This window comes from Dasypus novemcinctus, chromosome 17 (genome assembly GCF_030445035.2).
Source record: "Dasypus novemcinctus isolate mDasNov1 chromosome 17, mDasNov1.1.hap2, whole genome shotgun sequence".
NCBI lineage: Eukaryota > Metazoa > Chordata > Mammalia > Cingulata > Dasypodidae > Dasypus > Dasypus novemcinctus.
Genome location: NC_080689.1, coordinates 68,898,182 through 68,923,557, shown reverse-complemented (window position 1 = coordinate 68,923,557; position 25,376 = coordinate 68,898,182). Strand labels below are relative to the sequence as shown.

The 25,376-nt window shown below is 44.9% G+C and overlaps 1 protein-coding gene across 5 annotated transcripts in view; it reads left to right on the top strand.

Annotated features, from left to right (window-relative positions):
• EVA1A (eva-1 homolog A, regulator of programmed cell death) overlaps positions 1-14,405 on the top strand; it is a 55,131-nt gene extending 40,726 nt beyond the window's left edge. For 4 of the 5 annotated variants that reach the window (XM_004473362.5, XM_071208938.1, XM_071208940.1 and 1 more), the window contains one exon: positions 13,129-14,405. In XM_004473362.5, the coding sequence (XP_004473419.2) occupies positions 13,129-13,502 (374 nt within the window). In that variant the 3' untranslated portion in view covers positions 13,503-14,405. Of the gene's footprint in view, positions 1-1,039; positions 11,400-13,128 lie in introns of those variants that run through there. The other variant, XM_071208941.1, reaches the window with a different exon arrangement.
• Positions 14,406-25,376: the final 10,971 nt, after the last annotated feature.

The window sequence follows — 25,376 nt, the reverse complement described above, 5'->3', positions numbered from 1 at the left end:
TTTCCTTGTGCTTGGCCGGGGATGTGCTCTCTGAGCCATGAGGGAGCCAATCGGTGATAGTCATGAGCCTGGGGATTCGAGAAAGTATTGCCGTTCTGTTTTTTGTAATTCATCTTTATATTTCAAATCTCTTGCAAGTTGAGGACTTTTGTGTCTCTAGCACTTAGGCAATGCCCAAGGCATTTCCTCTCCGTAAATTTTTATGGAGGAAAGTCACCATTTATTCACCAGTAAAATTTGTAAAATTTTAGCAGCTGGAATATTTCTTGTTGGAGAGGGTTTGTTAAAAGTGGTACTTTCATACACTTCTCATGGCAAGATAAATTAATGTGACACTTTTGAAAAGCCACTTGGTAATTTTTCTTAGGATTTATAAAACAGTGCATAGAGATTCCTTCTCTGAGTATGCTTTGGCAGGCAATAAACAAAGCAAGCCAAGAAACAAACAAAAAACCCAAAATGAAACAAAAAGGAAGGTGTGCTAAGCACAAAGATATTCCTTTCAGCATTATTTTATTTTATTTTATTTTTTGAGGTATTAGTGATCAGGGATTTAATCCAGGACCCCGTATGTGGAAAGCTGGTGCTCAACCTCTGAGCCACATTGGCTTCCCTGAGTTGCTTTTTTTGTTTTGCTAGTCGTTTGTTTGTTTTAGGAGGCAATGGGAACCGAACCCAGGACTTCCCATATTGTGCTTGAGTCACATCTGCTCCCTCCCAGCATTATTATTTTTTTTAGTATCAGTTTTATTTATTTATGTGTTTGTTTGTTTTTATTTTTATTTTTATTTTTATTTTTTGAGGTCCTGGGGCCGGGGATTGAACCCATGAGATGCCAGCACTCAACCACTAAGCCACATCAGCTCCCCTGAGTTGGTCTTCTCCTTTGTTTGCTCATTGTTTGCTTTCATTTTCAGGAGTCCACCGGGACCTCCCATGTGGGACACAGGTGCCCAACAACTTTAGCCACATCTATTCCCCCCAGAATTATTTTTAATAAAAAAAGTTTTGCAACAATCCAGATATACAAAGGTAGGAAACCATTTTTGTAAACTGTGGCCCATTCATTGAATAGAATATTATGTAGCCGTTGTGATGGCAGGGGAAACCATGTAGCAATACAGAAAAATGTTGTACATTGTGAGACATAGATTTGGAGAGAACTGTATAAATTGTATATGTCTCCTGATTGTAACTGAGTAAATATAAGGAAATACATATGTATATAATGATATAAAAGTGAAAGAACAGAAGAAAGCTCACTTGACTAGTAGCAGTGCTTGCTATGTTCAGGTTGTGAGAGCATGATGCTTTCATAATTTTTTCCATTCTTTTCTTTCAAGGCTGTATGATGATGCACATACGTATGTCCACATATAATAAATGTATGAACTGGCCTTTTAGGAATTGAGTATTCATGATTTAATTCAGCAAATATTAGTGAGATACTTACACCGAGCAAGGTGCTGGGTGGGATGCGCTGGGAATCCAAAGCAAACCTCATGGATTCTGCCGTCAGAGATGGAGAAGATAATAGTTCCAGAACTAACTATACCCCAACTTCATAAGGTGCTGCTGAGATTGGGAAGGCTAAGGAAATGCTGGCTCCCTGCTAGGGCCAAGGAGCCAGAAAAGAATCAGGATGCAGTGTCAACACCAGCAGTGGTAAAGCCAGATTAGAGAACATTGCAGAGCCTTCCACCTAGCTCCTGGGCAGAACTTGCTTACCCCAGGTTTTCAGAGAGGGTGGGTGTGTTAGTGGGAGTCTGCCCTTTCCTCTGGAATGGAGCAGAATTCCAAGGAAAACCGTGCCTACAGTGTGCCTCAGTTTGCCACAGGGCTGCTGATGCCAAGTACCAGAAATGGGCTGGCTTTTTAAACAGGGATTTGATTTAGGGTATAAACTTATAGTTCTGAGGCTGTGAAACGTCCAAATCAAGGCACCATCAGAAATGCTTTCTCGCTGTGCCTTTTCCTCTCTGTCTCCGTTAATATGAGGCCAAGCAAGAGCGCAACACTCAACCTGTGTCCTGCCTGGCTGACGTAAGGGTCCCCCACCCTCAGGAATGGATCAGTTCAAAAACATGACCTCTTTTTGGGATTCACCAAAGTCAAGCTGTCACACAGTGCCTTGGGAGTCCAGAGAAAAGAGATTATACTGAGCACTCCCCCAATTCCACGCAAACCCCATTATTCTCTTTAGAGCCTACTTTTAAAACATTATTTTCCATGCAAGGCCATAGGGAGCTTTGGGGTCAGGAAGGGAAAGGTTTCACCTTGCGGCAGACCTGGCCTGGGTGGGCGTTGCTGGCTTCTCCTGCAGAGAGTCTCCGGAGGAGATCTGACCTCACAGGGTGCAAATGAAATTAGCCGCAGCTCCTCCACGGAGGGCCTCTCCTGGCCATGAAAACAATGACCCTGCAGGAAACAAGATAGAGCAATACATTTATTTTTAATTATTAGGGGAAATCAACCCACAATAGTCCCCCCCTACCTTGTTTCCTGGGCAGTTAACAGCTGTCTGTATTTGGTTAAGATCAGAGGGGCCACTGGGCAAGAGGAAGTGACCCGGAGCAGAAGGTGTTAGAGAAGAGAAAAAACCAACCGCCCCAGGGCTCCAGTTTTGATATTTGTGGAAGAATGAAGAGAAATGGCATGAATTATTCCTGCCATGAAAATCAGTCCTGAGCCACCTGCTTGGAACCCAGTGAGGCCCTCAACCCTCCCCTGCCCTCTCCGATGGCCTTTACTGGGCTTCTCTGGGAATCTGAGATTTGGGGCTGCCATACACAAAAGAGGGTGTTTCCTGATCTGGGAAGCAGGAGGGGGTGGACTAGTTAAACTAGAGGGAAAGCAGCAGCTTCCAAGATTGAGTTCAAAACTGTCTTCACATTTAGGCCTATGTAATAGGTGGGGTGAGGGCCAGAGTGGGAAAACCAAAACAATTTATTTTTCTACCTTTCGTATAAAGTATGATTTTCCACCCTGGTGTAAACGTGGTCTTGGGCATCAGACAGAGCTGCATTTGGAGCCCCGTCTGAGCCTCACCTGCTGATTTGTGGTAATGGGGCTAGGTAGTCTACGTGGCCAGCTTAGCGGAATTACCCCAGATGCTGGCAGAGAGAGGTGTTCCCCAAACGGCTGCTCATTCCATGTGTCTTCTATCTGTATGCCTACCTACCTGTCTTCCTATCTATCTTCTGTTCCTCTCTCCTTCCCTTCTTCCTTCCTTCCCTCCCTTCTCTCATTCCTCCCTTTTTCTCTGCCTCTTTGTGTGTGTGTTTGTAGTATGTATATCTGTATATATATTTAAACACTCTTAGACTGAGCTATTGGGAAAATGGAGTTTTAGTTTGCTAAAGGCTGCCAATGCAGAAATTACCAGAAATGGGTTGGCTTTTATAAGTTTATTAGGTTAAAAACTTGCCATTCCAAGGCTGTGAAAACATCCAATCAAGGCAGCATCAGAGATGCTGTTTCACCAAAGATCGGCTGCTGGCAGATCTGGAGAGCTGCCGTGCAGCGAGGCAAAGTGACTGCTCTCGTCTGGGTCGCCGCTTTCTCCTCATGCTCAGCTGTGGGCGATCGAGCACATGGCACGGCTCCTGTCTGCAGGTGTGAGCAGCTCCGGTCGCCTAGCCTTTCAGGGGCCTCTTTCTGTGCTTCTCTGCTCCCCTGATTCAAGCCTCTGGCCTCTGTCTCAGCCTCTCAGAGGTTCCCCTGGCCTCTGTTTCAGCTGCAGCTCATCCTGGAGGTCTCTTTCATGTGACAGGATAAAAATGGCAGCTGCCTTTTTCTGTGTGTTTCTGCTTTCAGTTCTCAGTTCATCTAAGACCCCAGCTAGAGGGTGGAGATCCGCCCTGGGTCACTTCTCACTGACATAGTCCAATCAAAGGCCCTAAAACAATCTAATCAAGTGATCTAATCCAAAGGTCCATTGGCGTGGATGCAGCTCAGTGGTTGAGCACCTCCTTCTTCCTTCCCATATACGAGGTCCTGGGTTCAATTCCCAGTACCTCAAAAAAAAAAAAAAAAAAAAAGCGTCCCTTAACTGAATCAAATATCTAATGCAGTCAAAGGGCCCACACCTACAGGAATGGATTCATTTAAGAAAATGATCTTTTCTGGACTTTACCAAAAACTTCAAACTGTCACAGGGCATGAGGAGATCCTCCCCATGAAGGGGCTGTAAAGGATGTAGCCCACACACATCTGCTGTGTCCATTCAGCATTTATGTTTCTCTTGACTTGTATTTTGTTGGAGTGTGTGGCCAATAGGATGATGCCAGAAACTGTCAAAGTCTGTAAACCTTGTAGGTAATTTAGGGAAATCTTCAAGAAATGGAGACAGAATTACAGAGCTCCAGACTCATGCTCCAGAGGAGACAGGGCTGTGCATTGCCTTAGTGGATACCGGGGCTTTCTAGAGGTCTTAAAAGATGGCCTATTTCAATCAAAGTTCTAATCTAACATGGACTGATTACATTAAGCTCTTTTAGTGCTATGCACTTAAAATACGGGAAAAGAAGATGGTTTATTGGATGACTTGTACAATAAAGTAAGTGGAAATGGCCACTGTGTCCCCTCTCTCACTCCCAGGCCCAGGGGTTGCTTGGAGGATTCTCTTCCTTAGGTTGGATGTGGCTGGAGGCAGGTGCAGTGTTGGTGTCTTCTTCTGAACCGTGGCTTGTGTGGGCATGTGCTCATCCAGGCTCCACTTGGGAGAGCTGGAGGTCAGGAGTTAGGTCTCAAGGATCCTCCAGAGAGGCTGGACATAGACTGCCCATCACAGTCACTGCTCTCAACAGAGACCCTCCTACTAGCCATCAGGGCAGAGCCAGCTTCCCATCAGTGTGTCTCCCTCAAGGGTATTGTGTCAGCTAAGGGACCCTATCCCTCCCTTTGACTTATTTCATTCTAACTTAGAATAGTTGTAACTTACTTAAAATTCGCTTGAATCCTTCAGCTTGCTTAAGGAGGCAAAGCTTGACCAATGCCAGAAATCAAGGTCTTTTTGATGCCAGGTCACGCTGAGCATTGCAAACTCGTCTCTAGTTTATTTACTAATAGCCATACCTGCTAAACCAAAACACCTGCAGGATGGTTTTAAATCCTCACTTTCCTAAGGGAGGGTTTTCATGATAATATTCTGTAGGAAAGTCCCCATATCTGGAAACTTTTTACACTCATAATGAAGTGATTCCTAATAGAGCTCTAAAAAATCTCCAGAGACTACTTCATACTAAAACAGAGGGGGAATTAAACATTTGTGAAGTTTAAGACTTAACACTTGGAGCACCACATCAGTGCAAGAGAGAAGGGCTTCGTTTTATTGAAGGTTAATTGTCCACAGGGAAAAATCCACCCAAGGGTCTGCATTCTGGCATTTAGTAGTCAAGAATGAGCGTGAGAAGACGTGCGGGTGGGTTGGGGTGGATAGTCAAGTGTTTGGCTAATCTGGAGGAAAGGGTTCTTGTGGAGGAGTTTGGGAACCTATGATTGGAGAGGGAAGTTGGGAGCAGATTTTTGAGGGCCTTGAGAGTCCTTGTTATCAAACAAATAATGATGAGTCACATTTTAAAATGTTTCCTTGGCATCCATGTGCAAAATGAATTGGAGGTGGGAGGGACTGGGATCCGATTGTCTAGCGAGGAAGCTGCAGTGAAAATCTGGGTGTGTGGAAGAGGCAGTGAGGATGGAGGAGATGACAGTGACTTGAGGATGATTAAGAATGATGAATTCCTGGATGGAAGTGAAAGAGTAAGTCAGAGATGACCCTGAGGTTGGGGCATAGGCGACTGGGAGAAAGGGACAGCCCCAGGCAGAAAGGAAGAATTGGGAAAGGGAGGGACAGAGGGAGAGAGAGAGAGGAAGAAGGCTTGCTGGTTTAAAATAAAAGATGAGTTCAGTGTGAGATATGTTTTGTAGGAGGCTAGAAGGTACTATAAAAATATAAAAATTAAAATTTATAGGAAATACATCTCATGAAGGTATGGATGGATTTTTGCCCCAATTAGTATATATATTCATAGGTAATATTCACTTATTGCAAGACTGAAGATTGGTCTATTCCTGTTTTTCATTTTTATAGATACAGGTGTTGAGGAATCTTGTTCACATAAATAAGTAGATGGAACAAAAGGAGTTTTGCTACAGTAGATTCACTTAAGACTTCACACTAAATTTGACTTATATGCTAAAAGAGCGGTCTGTTGTCAGAAATTATTTTTAATGACCTATCAGCTGACAACCTGTTTGGACCTTCCTTCAGTTTTGTTGAAAACTGGGAGTTGGGAGCTGACTTAGAAAAGGATGCATTGCGCTCTGTTTTAATTTCATGGGCTGCTTGAGCAAATACCATGAAATGGGTCGGCTTGAACCATGGCTTAAACGAACATATTACCTTACAGTTTTGAGGCTAAAAGGAAGTCCAAATCAAGGCGTCATCAAGGCGATGCTTTCTCCCTGGAGACTGTAGCGGTTCAGGTCCCCATCCCCTGGCAAGGCACATGGCAGCCTCTCCCAGTCTCTCCCTTCTCTTCCGGCTTTTGTTGATTTCAGCTTCTTCCTATGGCTTCTCTCTCTCTGTCAGAATTTCATTCTCTTATAAAGGATTCCACCAATAGGATTCAGACCCATCCCGACTGGCTTGGCCACGCCTTAACTGATGTATCTTCATCCAACCAAAAGGTGCTACTTACAAGGGGTTCACACCCACAGGAATGCATTGAATTTCAGGACTTTTCTAGGGTACACACAGCGTCAGTCAGCCCTTCATTAGAGGTGTTCACCTCAGCACTGACACAAAAGTTTTCTTTTTTTTTAAGATTTATTTTATTCCCCCCCCCCCCCCCCCGTTGTCTGCTCTCTGTGTCCATTTGCTGTGTGTTCTTCTGTGTCTGCTTGTTCCTCTCATGTGGCACCGGGAAACTGTGTCTCTTTTTGTTGCTCCATTTTGCTGCATCAGCTCTCCAAGTGTGTGGCACCACTGCTCTTTTTTCATACAGGGCGGCTCTCCTCATGGGGCACACTCCTTGCACATGGGGCACTCCTATGTGGGGGACAGCCTTGCATGGTACGGCACTCCTTGTGTGCGGTAGCACTGCATGTGGGCCAGCTCATCACATGAGTCAGGAGGTCCTGGGTGTTGAACCCTGGACCCTCCATATGGTAGACAGACACTCTATCGGTTGAGCCACAACCACTTCCCCCAAAAGTCTGAAATATTATTTGGTTTGGTGGCCATTTTTCCAGCCTGGGGCAGTGCAGTGCAGTACAATTCAGAGACTGGAGAGTTGTTCTGCCCTTTGTGGAATGGGAAGAGGCAACTAGAAGGGCAGGCAGGAAAGGAGAACATATCCCTCCATCACTGGTGCCTTCCCAGGCAAGTCCAATATGGGAAAGAATGGTGAAAATGACCTGTGAAGGTCTGGAAATGGGTTCCCTTAAAATCATCTATGCTTGCTCACATCTGGGACACTCTTTACATATCTCCTGGGTACACATGTACCTGCTGTAAGGACTTTCTAGAGGGAAGCATAGACCAGTGACCCTTTCAGCCCCATGGGGACTGAGGCAAGGTCAGCAGCCTGCTGGGGCCATCGGCACGTGGACAGAGGCAGGACGCCAGGCTCCCCGACCAGCTATTGTTCAGAGTAGAATGATTTTATTCTCGCCTAATGCAGCTGGTGGCAGAAAATCAATCCTGCTAGCAGAAGATTTCGGCCCAATCTGGGACTAGGGGTTTGGTTTTACTGAGGAGGTGGGGGAAAGCAAGGGCAGATTCTGAAGCCGAGTCAAGTCTATTTTCTAGCAGAAGGGCTCCCCGGGAACCCTTGGCAAAGCAAACTGGCCCAAGATGAGGTCCTTGGGAGAGATTTGATCTTTACCCGCAGGAGAGCTCATTCCTCCAGCAAACGGACTTTCGTTTTGTTCTTTCCCAGTGATTCTTACTTTTAAATTGTCACTGGAGCTAGGTCACTCTGGACTGAACCTTCCCTGCCTTTTTGGTTTCCTGTTCCCTGTGCCTCCGACTTTTCACCAATTCTAAGGCTCTCTGAGCCCTTCCCAATGTGCCCCAATATCCTGTCATTCTTCACTCAGTCAAGCTCAATTCCATTTACTCTTTGTATTGAGCCCATTTCTTCTCCCTGACTACCTGGCTCTGGGAGGTGGTGATTGCCCCAAGATCATTTGACTGATGGATGAGGGAGCCCTTCTCCCACTTTTCAGAAGAAAGGCCAGTCATTGGGTTTAGCCAAGAAGTGGGATTCTACCTCTGGGGCGCCTGTCTAAGACAAAGCATGGTCATTGTAGGTGAATGCGCTGTTTCTTCTAGAATCTAGATAAAAAGCATGCTCAGTTCACCCTGTATGTAATCAGCACGTTCTTAAACACTGATTTATCCCCTGGTAGCTGTGTGCTCATTGATTTTGAGCAGGCGGGCAAGGGCTAATCACAGATGAATGCAGATTGCGATGGGTTTCGTGGGCTGTCCGGTCACTCCTTCCTCTGGGAGGATAAACCTAAGGGCAGAGGGAGTGTCTTCCCTGGTGGCCCGAGAATGCCAGGGGAGAAGCCAATGGCTTCTGAGAATAAAACCCTTCTTTTGCCCAGAGCTTAAGGCTTACCAAGTTTGCACTATCTGCACTGATCCCCTGCCCAGCCTGGTGTGGTAGGCAGCCTCTCGATATTGCTGTCCAGACCATAGAAGCAGCAGGGGGTAGCGAGGAAGGTATGGGGTTCAAAACCAAGGGACTGGGGTCTGCTTGCCGCTTCTACTGGTCAGGGAAATCCCACCACCTCTGTCTGCTTCTGCCTTTTATTTCATCAAGGGCAACCAATAAAGGAGGAAGAGGAAGAGGAGGAAATGAAAGAGTAAAGAGCCTAATTCTAGAGATATGGGCTGATGATGTAATGAATTTTGTTAAATTTCTAGAAACATTTGGACACCTGTGGTTGAAACCTGTTGTGGGCTCTGGGAATTCAGAGACTTAGGAAGATTCAGTCCCTGCCTTCAGAAAGTAGGGAGACAGATGTCAACAGTCCCCTGCCAGCAGATTGTGCTCGTTCTAATTGGGGATACACAGGGATGAGGTCACACACATCCCCCAGGAATGCTGGGCTCCCCTCTATTGGAGGGTCAGAATTCAACTGGATGGAGAGCAGGTGTGGCTCAGTGGTTGAGTGCCTGCTTTGCATATACAGCGCCCTGGGTTCAATCCCCCATACCTCCTAAAAATAATAATAATCGTAACAATAACAGAATTCAGCTGGAGGCTTGTTATAGCTCCTCTTCAATATTGTTTGGGATGGAGTTATATATGGTGGTTTTTGTGACTGACATCATGCTGTGAGAGATTATTTTAGATGACAAAATCAAGGCTTTAAAAGATCTCAATAGGGAACAACAGTCCCATCTTAAGCAGGTGAAGTTTTTTTATTTGAATTTAGAAGAATCCTAATTGATAACAGTTCTATTTTTTTAATGGAGGAGACAATGCCATCACCTTCATAAAAGACTCACAGCATTTACATGGCAATAAAGTTTCAGGACCTGAGAATATATGTGATTTGGCTATACAACTATTTGTTAGGATTGTATAATTAGAAATATATCATCTATAATGTGGGAGGTTAGGGCCTTATTTTCTATGCTAGAATATCACAATGTTCAGAAGAGTAGCTGCAATGGTTGAATATCAGTCAAGTGTTCTTCAAAACTTAGCTCTAGAACAGCCTTCAACAAATCTTTAAAGGGCTGCGATGGAAAAGAGGAATTTAACATTTTCCTGTAGATGTGTTCCAAACCACTTGTACTTTCTAACATGGACGTGCTATTTTACACCTTTACTTGGTTAACCTATCTCAGCTTTGATCTCACCTTGGGAATTATCTAGAAAGGTCTCGTAGACCCCATATCTGGACTTAGTTTTCCCACTCGCCTCTGCGTCTGCACAGACCCCTCCTCATGCTTCTCGCACAGCATTTCTCTTTGATTGCAGAGCACAGCAGGTCTGGCTTCCTGCTGGACAGCCAGGTCCTTGAGACCGGGCCCTCTCTGTCCTCTCAGTGTTTGCTGAATATAAACTGGATGCGCTGCAGGCCGAGTCTCTGTCCCCACACTTCCATCCTTTCTTTGGCTAGTCTTGGCTCAACTATTGTTTTCTACTTTTGCTACCAGATTTCGTTTAGGTTCTTCGACTGTGCTGGAGAAATGAATTTCAAGAGCACATTGGGTGAGTTGGCCAGTAATTTATTTAGGAAGGGAGGGAAGAGAAATGGGAGGAAATAACAGATCAGGGGTCCCAGGTAGAGAGGAAGGGGCTGGAAAGTGGTAAAGTGGGCTGATTGACAGGCTACAATTCCCCATAGTCAGTTATCAATGCCCTGGTTTTACTTGTGTGATGATCCAAGCAGGGGAGAGGCAACTGGAGTCTGGGTTCAGAGGTGAGAGAGCACGAGAGCTCGTTCAGGCCTTGCGCCTGGCTTTTTTTTTTTTCCTAAAGATTTATTTTATTTATTTTTTTCCCCTTCCCCCCATTGTCTGCTCTGTGTCCATTCGCTGTGTGTTCTTATGCATCTGCTTGCATTATCAGGCAGCACCAGGAAACTGTGTCTCTTTTTTGTTGTGTCATCTTGCTGCATCAGCTCTCCGTGTGTGCAGCGCCACTCCTGGGCAGGTTGTGCTTTTTGCACGCGGGGTGGCTCTCCCTGCGGGGCGTACTCCTTGCGTGTGGGGCATCCCTATGCGGGGGCGCCCCTGCGTGGCACAGCCCTCCTTGCGTGCGGCAGCACTACACATCAGTGAGGTTACCACACATGTCAGGAGGCCCTGGGGATCGAACCCTGGACCCTCTATATGGTAGGTGGATGCTCTATTAGTTGAGCCACAACCACATCCCTGTGCCTGGCTTTTGAACTGTAAATTATCCCACCACTTTGCTAATGGCAGGGGAGGAGCTCCAGCTGTTTACTGTTTTGATTGCTTATGTCCCCCATCAATCTCCAGGAGGGCCCAATGATAAGTCCTTAGGGAATATCCTGGGCTTCTCCTGGCTTCCGGGGGAAGTCTTCTTCTGACTCACAGAATCTTGGGGAGGGTCTTCCAGCAGCCAAATTAGGGTTCCTGACGTCCACATGGACTTCTTGCCAGGTTCTAGGTCCATCTATTGATTCCCTATTTTACTAGCCTGCTTTACTTTCTTTTCCACTCTTCTCCTTGCTGTTTATTTCTCTTTTATTTACTGTCATTTCAGTGGGTGTTTCAAAGGGAAGCAGACATCATAAGCTCACGGATTCAACTTGCCGTCTGTAGACTGTTTTATTGGATGCAATTCAATAGACTCCATAAAATCTCAACATGTCTATACCCTTTGATCTACCTGTTCTATTTCTAGGTAATTAACTTTAAGAAATGTCTGCATATGCATAAAGAGATGTGGACAAGGACACAGGGACATTGACTCTGCATGTGCATAAAGAGATGTGCATAAAGTCTGCATGTGCATAAAGAGACGTGGACAAGGACACAGGGACATTGACTGCATGTGCATAAAGAGATGTGCATAAAGTCTGCATGTGCATAAAGAGATGTGGGCAAGGACACAGGGACAATGTCTCTGCATGTACATAAAGAGATGTGCATAAAGTCTGCATGTGCATAAAGAGATGTGGGCAAGGACACAGGGACATTGACTCTGGAATTGATTGCAAAAGTGGAAAACTGGAAACAGCTCATATGCCACGAGGAAGGAAATGGCTAAATAAACTTTGATAGGTCTGTATATCAGAGCATACCATGCAGTAGTCGAGAAGAATGTTGTTGACCTAAGTGCACAGATCTGGGAAGCTCTCTGAGGACTAGTGTTAAATTTTTCAATGCAAAAATGTTTCATGTATGATCCCACTTACAATCTTTAAAAATTCTAAAAGCAATATCAGATACTTTGATTCTTACAAGTGAATTGAGATCATGGAAAACGAATTTGCTGACATCAGTCTTGTGCCCTGTCAGCAGGACCGCACGCGGGCTCTCCCTGTGTGATTGTATGAGTTACGTGTTTCTGTGTAACCAATTATTCCAAAATGTAGTCACTTAACGCAACACCTGTTTACTATCTCACAGTTGTCCTGGGTCAGGAATCTGGGTTTGGCTTGGCTGGGTTCCCTAGTTCAAGGTCACTCACCAGGCTCTACTCAAGGTGTCAGCCAGGGCCGTGGTCAGTTCAAGGCTTAGCTGGGTCAGGGGCTGTGATGCACGTCCAGACTTAACTCGTGCGGCTGCTGGCACAGTTCTCTTCCTTACTGGCCGTTGGCCAGAGGCTGCCCTCAGCTCCTTGCCACGTGGGCTTCCCTGCTCCGAGCCAGGCCATGAGAAAAGGCAGAGAGAGAGCAAACCTGGCAAGACAGAAGTCGCAGCCTTATGTGACCTAGCCTCAGAAGTGCCATTCCATCCCTTGTGCCACCTTCTGTTTGTTAGAAGTAAGTAACCAGATCCAGTCCACACCCAAGGGGAGGGGATTACACCAGGCACGGCAGCCAGAAAGGCCAGTGCCTCAATTCACCCGCCAGGAGCTGCCCAGGCAAATTCAAAAAGCAAGCATTTTTCTGGAAGAGGTGAAAAGAGGCTTTAGACAGGTCCATCCCTTAAATGACACCTAAGCAGTTTGCTTATTTACCAAGTGCTCAGAGAATTATATTTGTTCTTTCTTTTAGCTTTTCCATTTTAAATAATTTCAAAATTAAAGCCCCAAAAGTAGTAAAAGAACCCTGGATTCACCATCTGTCAGTCACTGTATCATTTTCATTCTTTTTTAAAAAGCATTTTTTTATTTTACTTATTTATTTCTCCCCCACCCCGTCGTTTGTGCTTGCTGCCTTCTCTTCTCTGGGAAGCACCAGAACTGAACGGGATCTCCGCCCCGCCCCCCCCATGTGGTAGGCGGGCGCTCAACTGCTCGAGCCACACCCGCCTCCCCAGTCACTGTATTTTGAATGCATTATGAAACCCGTCTGCAGCGAGGGCACTACCCGTACCCCGCAAGGCGGGGGGTCCTGGCGAGCGGGGCGTGACGGGCGCTGCGCGGGCGTCTCTCAAATGCTCTCTTCTTCCCCGTCCCCCTCCAGAAAACCCGGAGCGAGCGGCGCTGTACTTCGTCTCGGGCGTGTGCGTCGGGCTGGTGCTGACGCTGGCCGCGCTGGTGGTGAGGGTCTCGTGCCACCCCGACTGCCGGCGGCGCCCGGGGCCGCGGTCCCCGCAGGCGGGCGAGGGCGGCAGCGACGGCAGCGACAGCGAGGACGGCGGCTCCGACAGCGCGTCCGACCTGTCGGCGCGGCGGCACCGGCGCTTCGAGCGGACCTTGAACAAGAACGTCTTCCCCTCGGCCGAGGAGCTGGAGCGCGCGCAGCGGCTGGAGGAGCGCGAGCGCATCCTCAGGGAGATCTGGATGAACCGCCAGCCCGAGGGCCCCGGGACGCGCAGCCTGAACCGCTACTACTAGCCCGCGCCCAGGAGCGCAGCGCCCCGGCCCCCCAGCCCCGCGCCCCCCGGGCGCCCCCGGGACCCGAACCCGCTCTGCGAGCGCAGCGGACGCGCAGGGCCGCGTGCCCGGCCTTTTATTACGGGGGGAGAAGCGGGAGAGCCCGTTTTCCAGCCGGGCAGGCTGCTTTTTGCTCCTGTTTTGGCTGAGTTGACGGAGTAGTAGAAAAACCACGTCGGATCCCCGCCCCTTCCAGCTGGAGGCAGTGTGGATGGAGGGGAGAGCGACGGGACTGTGGTTTCCTCCTGTTTTCTGAGGATCTCAGACGTTTCTGCAGACTCCACTGCCCTGGGTTATTCCTTTAACAAAGGAGAGAGTGTAAGATGATAGCCGGAGGGTTAGGGACAAGCGAAACCCTGGAAATGCAGTTTTCCCAATGGTTCCAGAGAGGGAGGGGATTTTGATCCAGATAGCAGGATCCATGCTTATTCTTTAAAGGCTGCTTTTTAAATCTTGTGTGGCAGTGGCAACCTGGTCCATTTGAACTGGCACCTCAGGGACTGAAATCCTATTTTTTTAGTATCTTTCCCACCTCATTCACGAAAATGAGTAGAATTATTGTATTATGGGAGATGTGTCAGTGAACTCTAAAATGTCAATAACCTCAAAGGATGAAGGGTTTTATTTTATATAAAGTAAATATTGATATGTATATTTGAAAATGCTGCATAAAGAATAAACCTTTGGGGTTCTTCTTTCCCCCCTTTTAGAGAGAATACAGTTTTTGTTCTAACTCCAGAGAGACATGATTTTCGGCATTTTGTTTAAAAACAAGTTTGATGTTCAAGAAAGGAATGGGAGGAGGTGAGAATAAAGCAAAATTAGGATGGGATTTATAAAATAATAAATGTTACACAAACTCTTTTTTGTTTTTTGTTTGTCTCTGTTGGTTTTACACTTACCTGAAATGACAAGTGGAGTACAGTCTTTTGAACAGGTGGGGTGTGGTCTTTTGCCAGGCCCTTCTGGAATGTAAATGGAGAAACGGCCCCTGTGGGTCTTTGGCCTTTTCATTTTCTGAATGTTACATGTAATTGTTACAGTACAGTTGCATTATTGTTAAGTAGATAGAGGAGGAGAAGACTTACCTAAGGTTTGGAGATAGAATGGTGTCCCCATATGGAGATAGGAAGTTGGTACGTAAGGAATAGAGACCAGGCAGCACCACGTTTAGAAATGGGTTACAGAGGAGGAAGCCATATTCTCCGCACTGAATATCAGGAATAGAAAATAGGAATAGTGAGATCTATTTGCTTGTTGGCTGTGGAGTAAGTCCCACTTTTGGCCATCTGGATGCTAGAGCCCTCATAGCGAGGGGACCTCCCTCATCCGTTGACTTCACGACTGTGCCTAAGATGTTCAGGAGACTTCTCTGGTGGAGTCTCTCTTACTTTAGCAACCTGCTGTCCATTAGAGGGGCTTGGAACAGAACAATCACGAATCTCTGTTCGTCAAGGGGGCAGTACAGTTTCCCAGAAACCCTTGAGGGTTGACCTGATTATTTCATTTTCGGTAGCCTTATTGGCTAGTAACATGTGCTAAAAAATCTGGTTAAGTTGGAGTCTTTGACTCTGGGGGCCACCGTTGTGGTTTCAGCCCCAGAGCAACAGGTATGGGGAATGTCGCATTCTCTTCTTGAGCTTTAGGTTAGTATCATCTATCTTGATCTCTTGATTTCATCATCTACTGTACCTCTCAGAAAAGGGATACAAGCAGGGGCTGCCTTCAACCAAGGCTGCTTATGGGGAAGGATGGTGACCCTTGTTAGAGAGGGTCTACAGTGGTGGGGCGTTGGGGAGGGTGCCGGGGTATCTTGTCTTCCCATTTCTCCTTCCAATATCCTGACCCCTTTCTACCAAGTCTTGAAAGTTCCAGTCTTTAGGGTGGTGGGAGCATAAACTGAGGCACAAAATGCACTAGGTAACAGTTTAACCAGCTGCTTCACTTCTGTATAAAACAAGGATTCTGGGCCAAAGATAGGGGTACCTCCACTGTTCTCCACCCTGGCTCAATAAGTTCCACATTTCAGGTCTGTCATTCCATTCCTGGTTCCAGTTTCTTTGTTAAGACACCTTTGTTTGCAACAGAAAAATATCCAACTTAAGAGTAATGATTGATTCACAAAACTGGGAAGAGCAAGCTTGGAGCAGGCCTCAGGGAAAACTGGATCAAGGGGCTGAAATGCTATGCAAAGGTTGTGTTTTCTCTCTGAGTCCTCACCTTTGCTTCTCTCTGCTGCTGGTCTCATTTTCTTCTACTGCAAATGAAACTTCAACATACTGTACTAGTACAGTAGGTTGGATTGCTTTCTACTGGTCAAGTTTCACACAGCTCACAGGTTGTGTGTATATGGGTGTATGTTTGGCAGTTTTACAGTTTATCCAGCTCAGAATACAATAGCAAGACAGCATGAAAGGGCTACTTTTGGTGCAGCTTCCCTGTTCATCTTTGGTTCTACAGAGAAATGTTAAATGACAATTGAAAGTCTAAAAAAACTCTGAGAAATATAAGGTGTCTTAGGAGACCGAGATCCCCCTCAAGTATGAGGAAACTCCTATCACCTTCCCCAAAGAGCATCTCTGAGTGAGAGGCACAGATGGTCATTATCAACTTCTGGTATACCAGCTGAGCCTTTGCCGTGCGACAGGGAACATGCCATAGGCACTTACGGGTTTACGTCATTCCAGTACCAGGACCAAGGGGAAATAAACATCTTGCACCAAGCTTCAGAATATGAAACCACAGGGAATGGCCACTTGCCCTGGTTTGTGTAATTCAAAGACCATCGTTATAGCTAAGGAGGTGGGGCTGGCTAAGAAGAGAGTGGAGATAAGGAGCTGGGCAGTTACTAGCAATAGCCATGGTACCACTTACTCCTGATTTTCTTGGTTTTCCTACTGTTTATTTCCTTTCTTAATTTTATTTTTCTTAATATTCTTTTTTTCCTCACCTCTTTAATAATGGTCATCCTAGAGGTCTAAACCTGACCCACTGATCTTCTCACTCCAACACACCCTGAGACATCTCAGATACTGCAATGGCTGAAACAATCACCTGTGGGCTGATGATTGGAAATCTCTCTCTTGTCGTGGCTGAGTTGCAGGCTCATGTAGTCCACTAGTCCCTCCAGAGGGGGTAACTTTGTCCCACAGGAGACATTTGGCAATGCCAGGAAGGTATTTTTTGCAGTCATGGCTGGAGGAGGAAGTGTTGCTCCTGGTGACTGATTGGTAGAGGCCAGAGATGGTGCCCAACAGTCTACAATGCTGAGCGCTCTCCTCCAACCACCCCCATCATGGCCCAAGACGTGAGTGAAGAACGCTCCATGCCATTCCCAGCTCCCATCCATTGACTCTTCCCAGCCAAAGACCTGGCCATTGTGGACCAGAGATCAGCCAGTCCTGGCTAAATTCCTAACCCACAGAATCCACAGGCATAATAAAATGGTGGGAGTTTTATGCCACCATGTTTCAAGGCGGTTTGCTACACAGCTGGTTTTCCTACTATTTAGTTCTCTTACTTTTTCTTAATTTTATTTTTCTAAATATTCTGTTTTTCCTCACCTCTTTAATAATAGTCCATCCTAGAGGTCTAGCCTTGACATAATTGTAAAACTCCCCAAACTGCACTCACCTTCTCCCAGACCTACTGTGTTTTATGTCAGTTAATGACAAGGCAAGTGACAGGGTTAGTCAAGTAACCCTGGGATCAATTCCAAGCTCCTCTTTTCTTTTGACCCCCAGATACAACCAATTGGCAAATTTTTTTTGCTGGTTTTGCCTTGTCTATTTCTTGCCTCTATCCTTCCTCTAAAACCTGGTTCAAACCCTATAACCTCCTGCTTGAATGATTGCACACTGCTTTCCAAATCTTACCTCCCTCCCAGCTATCAGTGATCTCTCTTAAATGCATACTGCCCAGGTATCACAGGCTCTTCTAAATACCCAATGTCTACCCAAAACTTATTAGAAATATCCACCTGCCTCTGTGTAGCAGGCAGGATCTCCTTGGCAGGCCCTTGCAGCTTCATCTCTTGATCCTCCTCGACCCTTTGTTTATATTAGAATATTGAGTTGCTTATAGTTCCTTCCACACTCTTTCTTGTGATTGTGGCTTCTGTCTAAGATACTTTCTCTTGTTTATCTCCCATTCTTTAACTCCTCTTGAAGGCTTACCTCTTTAATACAAATGTTTCCAGCACAGGTACGCCTCTCCCAAGATTTCGCTGGGCAGGGCTAAGTATCATCCTCCAAGTTTCCATGTATCCTGTGCTTGCTATGATCATTGATCTTACCATATTGTTTTGAAGTAATCTACCTGTGCCTTAAAAGCAGGGAGTGTCTTTTTCATCTTGGGTGGCAGCAAGACACACAGAACTCGTCACTTTGTAGCATTCAGCAACTATTTGTTGAATGTAGTAAAGATTATGTGTTCACCAAACCCTGTTTCCTCTTCCTCCCAGGCACATAGATTACTGCATTTTCCATTTTCCCTTGTACAATTCAGGACCTCGGTTTTCATGACTGATACGTTCCAAGACCCTTCACGTAAGATGGAAATCGTGCATCATAGCGAACCCCATTATTTAGTATTTCTTGTACAAACATGCCAAGTACACATTTTTTCTTAAAGCAAATAAACACTCTAGTAAAATTAATCATAGAAATAATTTTTAAAAATTAATTCTCTTTGTCTTGAATTGTTTTTGATTGCCAATCATGTATACCTGAATTCGCATGTGTTGAGTTTGTGGAAAACAAGGTCCTACTGCAGTTAGATGTGATTATATAACCAAGTTCTACCCAGTGAAGTGTAACAACAGGTCTACCTAACTGAGGTTTGCTCCTTCAAGACTTGGCCCATAAAAGCTTCCTACATGATTCTCTATGCTCTCACTCCCTGGCTGCTGTGGAAGATTTAGAAAAAAGTTCGGAGACTATGGGATGGTGGAACCACAAAAGCGGACTTGGCCCAGTGGTTAGGGCGTTCGTCTACCACATGGGAGGTCGGTGGTTCAAACCCCGGGCCTCCTTGACCCGTGTGCAGCTGGCCCATGCTCAGTGCTGATGCGTGCAAGGAGTGCCATGCCATGCAGTGGTGTCTCCCGTGTAAGGGAGCTCCATGTGCAAGGAGTGCGCCCCGTAAGGAGAGCTGCCCAGTGTGAAAGAAAGTGCAGCCTGTCTAAGAATGGTGCTGCCCACATGGAGAGCTGACACAAGATGATGCAACAAAAAGAAACACAGATTCCTGTGCCGCTGACAACAACAGAAGTGGACAAAGAAGAAGACACAGCAAATAGACACAGAGAACGGACAACCAAGGTGGGGGGGAAAGGGGAGAGAAATGAATAAATAAATAAATCTTTAAAAAAAAAATGGAAGAAGCACCTAGGTTTCTCGCTGACCCCGCAGAAGGCCATCCACTGGCTGGAACAGCTACAATGTCCTTTGTATCAGCAGGCTGAAGTCAGTGAACTGCATCCTGACGTCCAGGGCGTGAAGGGCTCTTGAAGTCTCCCGTCCCAACTTGGTTAGGCAGGCTGACTCTTAGCTCATTTTTCATGAGTAAAATTGATTCGAAAACTTCACAGGGAGTTCTGTAGATCACAGTAATACTCTCACTTTGGAAACCATTTCCCTTTCCTAATTTTAAGTTCTTTTCCCTCAATTGGAGCTATGTTCATCAAGGATAGGCCTCCACCCCCCCCCCCTTTATAATACTTCACATTAGATTAAGAGTGAACTTGTTCCTTGCCTTTCTTTTCTTTGTGCTAAATATTTTAAAATTTATTTTTATTATCTTCATGGTGCCTGTCCCCTTTTATTCTAATATTTCATTTACATGTCTGTATTTCTTGTATTCTTGTCAAAGCAAAGTAGGTCAGTAAATACTCCATGCCTATTCTCACAGCTGTCACAGAAGCTTCAGAATCATGTTCATCAGAGTGAGAGTTCTGATAAAGGCGGATAAACCTGTTCTAATCAGCTTTGGGCAGAACAAAATTAGCTTTGTTTCTTACTCCTTTCTTCATCTTCCCAGGCTACGAGGAGATTTCACAAATTGAAAAATAGACTCTTAAAAATTGTGGTCAGACAAGATGTATCAATTGTTTGTTAGCCCAATTCAGGCTTTATGAATCAAACATACATTATTTCCTATTTTCTTACTTAGAATATTGTCTCAATAATAAAAAAAAGCACCAGAAGGTTCAGCCTGCATGGTCTTCCTGAATAGTATCTTTATCACTAAATGTTGATTTGAATATTAAAATTTTTTTTCTTTTAGTTCTAAAGCTATAAACTGCTTTCTTACCCTGGGGTAAGAATATCTTCCTTGTTCTCTCCAGAGAGAGTCAGATTCTCCCTTTGTCTCCCCACAGTTCCTTGCATGCTCACACTGTCTGTGATTTCTTTGCACCAGTCTTTGTGTCACTGTTCTCTGAGCCCCTGACAGCTGAACTGTATCTTCCTCTCCTCTCATGGGTGTTTCTTGAAATTGCAATGGCTATTTTTTTAGTTAGTTTGTTCTGTCAGGAGGTACTGGAGATTGAACTCAGGACCTCATATATGGGAGACAGGTGCTCAACCACTGAGCTACACCACCTCCCCCCCCAATAGTTGTTTTTAACCTTATCAATGATCAGTTTTTCAGTGTTTCAAGAGTTAAAACATATAAAGGGAAACTTCTGAAGCTTCACCAGTGGGAGAGTCTCTTGTGCCTTCAAAATTTAGGTCACATGATATATTCCTTATGATTTAGGTTTTCAAGATCTTTGTCTTACTCGTCTTGTCTGAGACACTTGACCCTCAGATATATTTTTAAATCTTTTTTTTTTCCCTATTGGACAAACCATCATTTGGTCACCGAGAAAGGCAACTGACATGAAAAACTCTTTTCTCAACCATCCTGCGCCCTTTCTGTTTTCTTTCTTTCAGCAGTAGGCAGAGGCCTTGGTTAACTGTTTACCACAATGAAATTAAAAATTATCTGCATTTCCAGCTCCCATTTGAAGAACACACCAACCTCTGAGGCACTAAGAAGAAAGATTCCTCTGGGCCCAAGACCAGGCCCCGATTAGGGAGTTCATTAAGATTCAGAATCCTGCAACCAGCTCCACAGAGCCAAAAAGAGAACAGGTAATTACCTAAACTGTCCCTTCGTGATCCTGAAATGTAAGATTTTCTCTCCTTTTCATGGAGAGGGCCTAGGTCCCTAAACCTTGTCACAATACCAAGTCAGGCATATGTCTTTGGAGTGGAAAAAAAAATGGTTGCCCTTTAGGACAACAATCGCTGGCTATTCTTGAGTGAATTTCTCAAATGGGAAGAATGTATTATTGTCTAAATAAGGAACTTTCAATCAGAAAAGAGAGATGCATGAACATAATGTATTTTCTGTCTATCATGCTGTACTAACTTTGCAGGCTTAGACTTGCATATCTCGGACCCAAGAGGCTGTTTGTAACTTCTTGTATACTTCATCAGGCAGATGACTCATCTTCAAGGTGTATAGAAGAGTGACCAGGCTATCAGCAAGTTTAAAGGCAAGATAAAGAAGAGCTTATAGAATAGAAGTTGGCAAACTATAGCCTGTGGGCCAAATTGGGCCTGCTGCCTATTTATGTCGGGATAAAAATCTGAGAATCAATGGGGGACCAGACCAGTGTGAACCTTCTCCCTTCCCCAACTGTGGTAGACTGAAAAATGGCCCCCAAAGATGTCCACTCCTTAATCTCCAGAACCTGTGAATATGTTACTGGACATGGCAAAAGGAACTTCGCAGACATGAGTAAGTTAAGGATCTTGAGATGGGACATTATACTGGATTATCTGGGTGGGCTAACGTAATCACAAGCCTCCTTTTAAGACAGAGACAGGAGGGCCAGAATCAAAGAAGGAGCTATGACAACAAAAGCAGAAGTTGGATGAGAATTGAGCCAAGGAGTGCAGGCAGCCCATAGAAGCTGGAAAGGGCAACAAACAGATTCTCCCATAGAGCCTCCAAAGGAATGCAGCTTTGATTTTAGCCCATAAGACCCATTTCAGACTTCTGACCTCTAGAGCTATAAGATAATAAATTCATGTTATTTTAAGACACTAAGGTTGCAGTAATTTTTTTTTTTTTTACAGCAACAAGAGGAAACTAATACCTTTATCACAGTGTACTCCTAAGGTTGTGGAAGAAGCATCAGCTTTGTCAGAGAGTCGCACAAACTGCAGTGAGTTCTTGTAGGCAGGTTGGGTAGGATGTAGAGAGAAGGTGTGAGAGGAAGTTCAGCACGTTGGAGATAAAAGAACAGTGGTTTTAGAAAGTCCTTGGAAGAGGCACCTGTATTAGTTTGCCATGCTGCTGAAAGCAGGTACCATAAAATGGGTTGGCTTTTAGCAGTAGGAATTTATTAGCTTACAAGCTTACCCTCTCAAGGCTGAGAAAAATGCCCAAATCAAAGCATCATCAGGCAATGCTTTCTCCCCTAAGACTGGCTGATCTTGGGCTCCTCTGTCACATGGCAACTTCTACTCATCTGTCCTTTCTCGTCTGGGTTTCATGGCTTTCAGCTCCTTGCTTCTGTGGCGCTCTCTCTCTCTCTTCCACTTTCTGTATTGATATCATTTGTAAAGGACTCCAGTAGTAGGTAAGACCCACCCTGGGCCATGCCTTCACTGAATTAACCTCATCAAAAGGTCCTCTTTAGAAGATGTTTATGCCAACAGGAATGCATTATCTTTAAGAACATGATTTTCTGGGGTGCATACAGTTCCAAACCACCACAGCACCCAAGGAAGAGCTCAGTTGTAAGATCAACAGGGAAGAGAAGGTCCATAAGGTAGAATGTGACTGAGAGAGAAAGGGAGGTAGATGAGTGAAGGATATGAGCATGGATGCAATAGCTGGCCTCAGCTTCCAAATGACCTGCACTAGGAATCTATCCGAAACTTAATGGCAGCCCCATTGGCAGCAGAACAGGAAGGAAATGGGGCCTTACAATTATATGAGTGTGCTTTTATGTCAGCTGTATACACCCTGACTTCCTTTCCAATCAGAATATTTATGTCCACCTGTGTCTAACTTAGACTCCATCTGCTCATTGTATTTTCAGTAATTTGCACATAGTGATATCCTTGGCAACCAGTTATTTGTCACAGAGTGACAAATACAGCCCTTAGAGTTCAGAATTATGTCCTTATTCCAGAAACTGTTCACTAAAACAACATTTCTCAAATTAGGTTCTTCAGATTACCCCCTAGAAGGAGGGATCCATAGAACACAGTTTAAGAAAAACCTCCTTAAATCATTTAAACTGAATGCATAACGAGGATTTGGATTGAAATTTGGAGTGAATTCCTGTTTATGTTCTAATTTTGGAAGAGATAGCAGAACATAGAATTCCTGAAGCTGTCTTAGAAATGTGGGACAAATGTATTCACAAACAATCCAAATAAAAATTTTTTAAAAACCACGAAAATCCAAGCTACTATTGGAGGTTCTCTCCAAATCCCTAAGCAGTTTCACAACTCTAAAAAGATCTGCATGTGGATGCAATGACTCACAATGTCCCTCCTCCCAAGGCACTTGCAGCCCACCAACACCAGCTCCTTTTATTTTTTATTTGTTTTTTTAATATTTTTACAATTTTTTTCACTTTTTTTTCCCTTTTAAATGTTACATTAAAAAAATAGGAGGTCCCCATATACCCCCCATCCCACCCACCCCACCCCTCCCACAACAACAACCTCTTCCATCATTGTGGCACATCCACTGCACCTGGCGAATACATTCTGGAGCACTGCTGCACCACTTGGACAGTGGTCCACATTGCAGTCCACACTTTCCCCCAGTCCACCCTTGGGGCTACAACAGGACATACTATGTTCAGCATCCATCCCTATAGCACGATGTAGGACAACTCCAAATCCTGAAAATGTCCCCACACCATATCTCTTCTTCCATCTCCCTACCAGCAGCAGCCACTGTGACCACCCTCTCCACATCACTACTACAATTTCTTCCCTTACTAATCACAGTAGTTCCCCAGCAGAACACCCGTAAGTCCACTCTAATCCATTCTCTATTCCTCCATCCTGTGGACCCTGGGATGGTTATGTCCAGTTCCCCTCTACATCAAGAGGGGGCTTAGATTCCACATGGCTGATGGATGCAATTCTCCTGCTTGCAGCTGTAGGCACTCTTGGCAACCAGCTCCTTTTAGATGATGGAGGCCATAAGGCAAAGACTTCCCTAGGGACCAGGAAAGCAGCAGCTGTTGCCAAATGCTTCCTTGACATGAAGGTATGCCCAGCTCTGCAAGCGTGGAGGATTGCAGGAACACTGATATTCCTTGTTGGGTATGAAACAGAGCTATGAAAATCAACATTGACATGTTGCAAATGGAAAAGCAGACAATTTATTGATTGAGTTTACTGCTCATATGTACCTAGTGCTTAAAGGATGTTGAGGCAGGTAATTCCTTGTTTGTTTGTCTGTCTCCCTTGCTAGACTCCAAGTTCTATGAAGTCAGTAAATTTGTCTCACTCGGAATTCCTAACACAAAGCTTATCCTTTAATATGTGTTCAGTATATAAGCAGTAAGTGAATGAGTGAAAAATAAATTCAGGTGACCAAAACTCTTTGGCAATTCAGAGGTGATTTTGGTGGTGTTGCTATTGCTATACAAAAAGGTAATATTAATTTTATTATTTTGAATGACTTATGGCCAGGTCATTCAAAATTGTCACTGGGGGAGAATGTCTTCTTTTGGTGAAAATGAATAAACAAACAAAATAACCTCTGGCTGTATCTGAAAGGTTCTATCATTTAACTTGTGGAAAACCTATGAAAGAGTAGAATGTTTTTTCTTAAAGGAGACATATTTTCCCCAGAGTCCTCTTGGCCAAGTTTCTGGAGTTTCAGTTGGCATCATTTCAACATCATTTCAGCTGAGCTCATATTAGTAGTTCAAGACACTGTATTAAACTCTTCAGAGGATGGGTGCCTAAACTCAGTCTGCCAGAGGAGATAAAAGAATGCATAATGGCTACTTCAAAAGTATAGCATGGTAAGCGCAAGCTTGACAGATACAGAGTACCAGAGCTGCCAAGGATGGACAGAACTCCGGCAGCTGGAAATAGCCATGGAGTTACCTCCACTTCCCTGAAGCAATCAGTCAAGAATGAAGACTGAGCGACACAAGGAAGCCCAGGTAAGTACACGTTCAAAGTAGCTACACATCAACTAGCTATTTTTTCTTGAAGCAGAACACCTCCTGTGCCAGTTAGAAAACAGCATACACTCAGTCTCTCCCTTCTTTCAAAGGAAGCGTGGGCTTCTCAGCACGTCTTGTTACCAGTAACGCCCACCTGCAAGTCTTGTTCATGCTCCATTTGCCAGCACACTAGGCTGTTTCCTGTTTACAAAAGCCCTTTGTGGAGAAATGATGTATTCTCATGTATGAGGGAACCTTATGAGATAGAAATCTGATGCCCTAGATTGGCAGAAAATGCCCACCAGGTCCAGGCTTTCTGTGCGTTCAAAATAATTTTAAGTGACGATGGAGCAATCCCTTTCTGATATAGGCTGAGAGGTACTGGAGTGGGACCTTGCAGAGGTCACCGAGGGCATTCTGGCTGTGGGAAACAGCAAGAGAAAGTTTCAGAGGTAGAGTGAAGAACAGTGAAGCATAGGGTATATTTTTTGGGGAGTGGTGAAGAGTAAATCGGCAAAGGTAAGTTGGAGCGTTGGACTTTGAGAACTGGCTAATAAGATTGGCCAATTTTCTTTAGCCAATTGAGGCCAATGAAAGGTTTATGAACCAGAAAGTTATATGATCAGCATTGT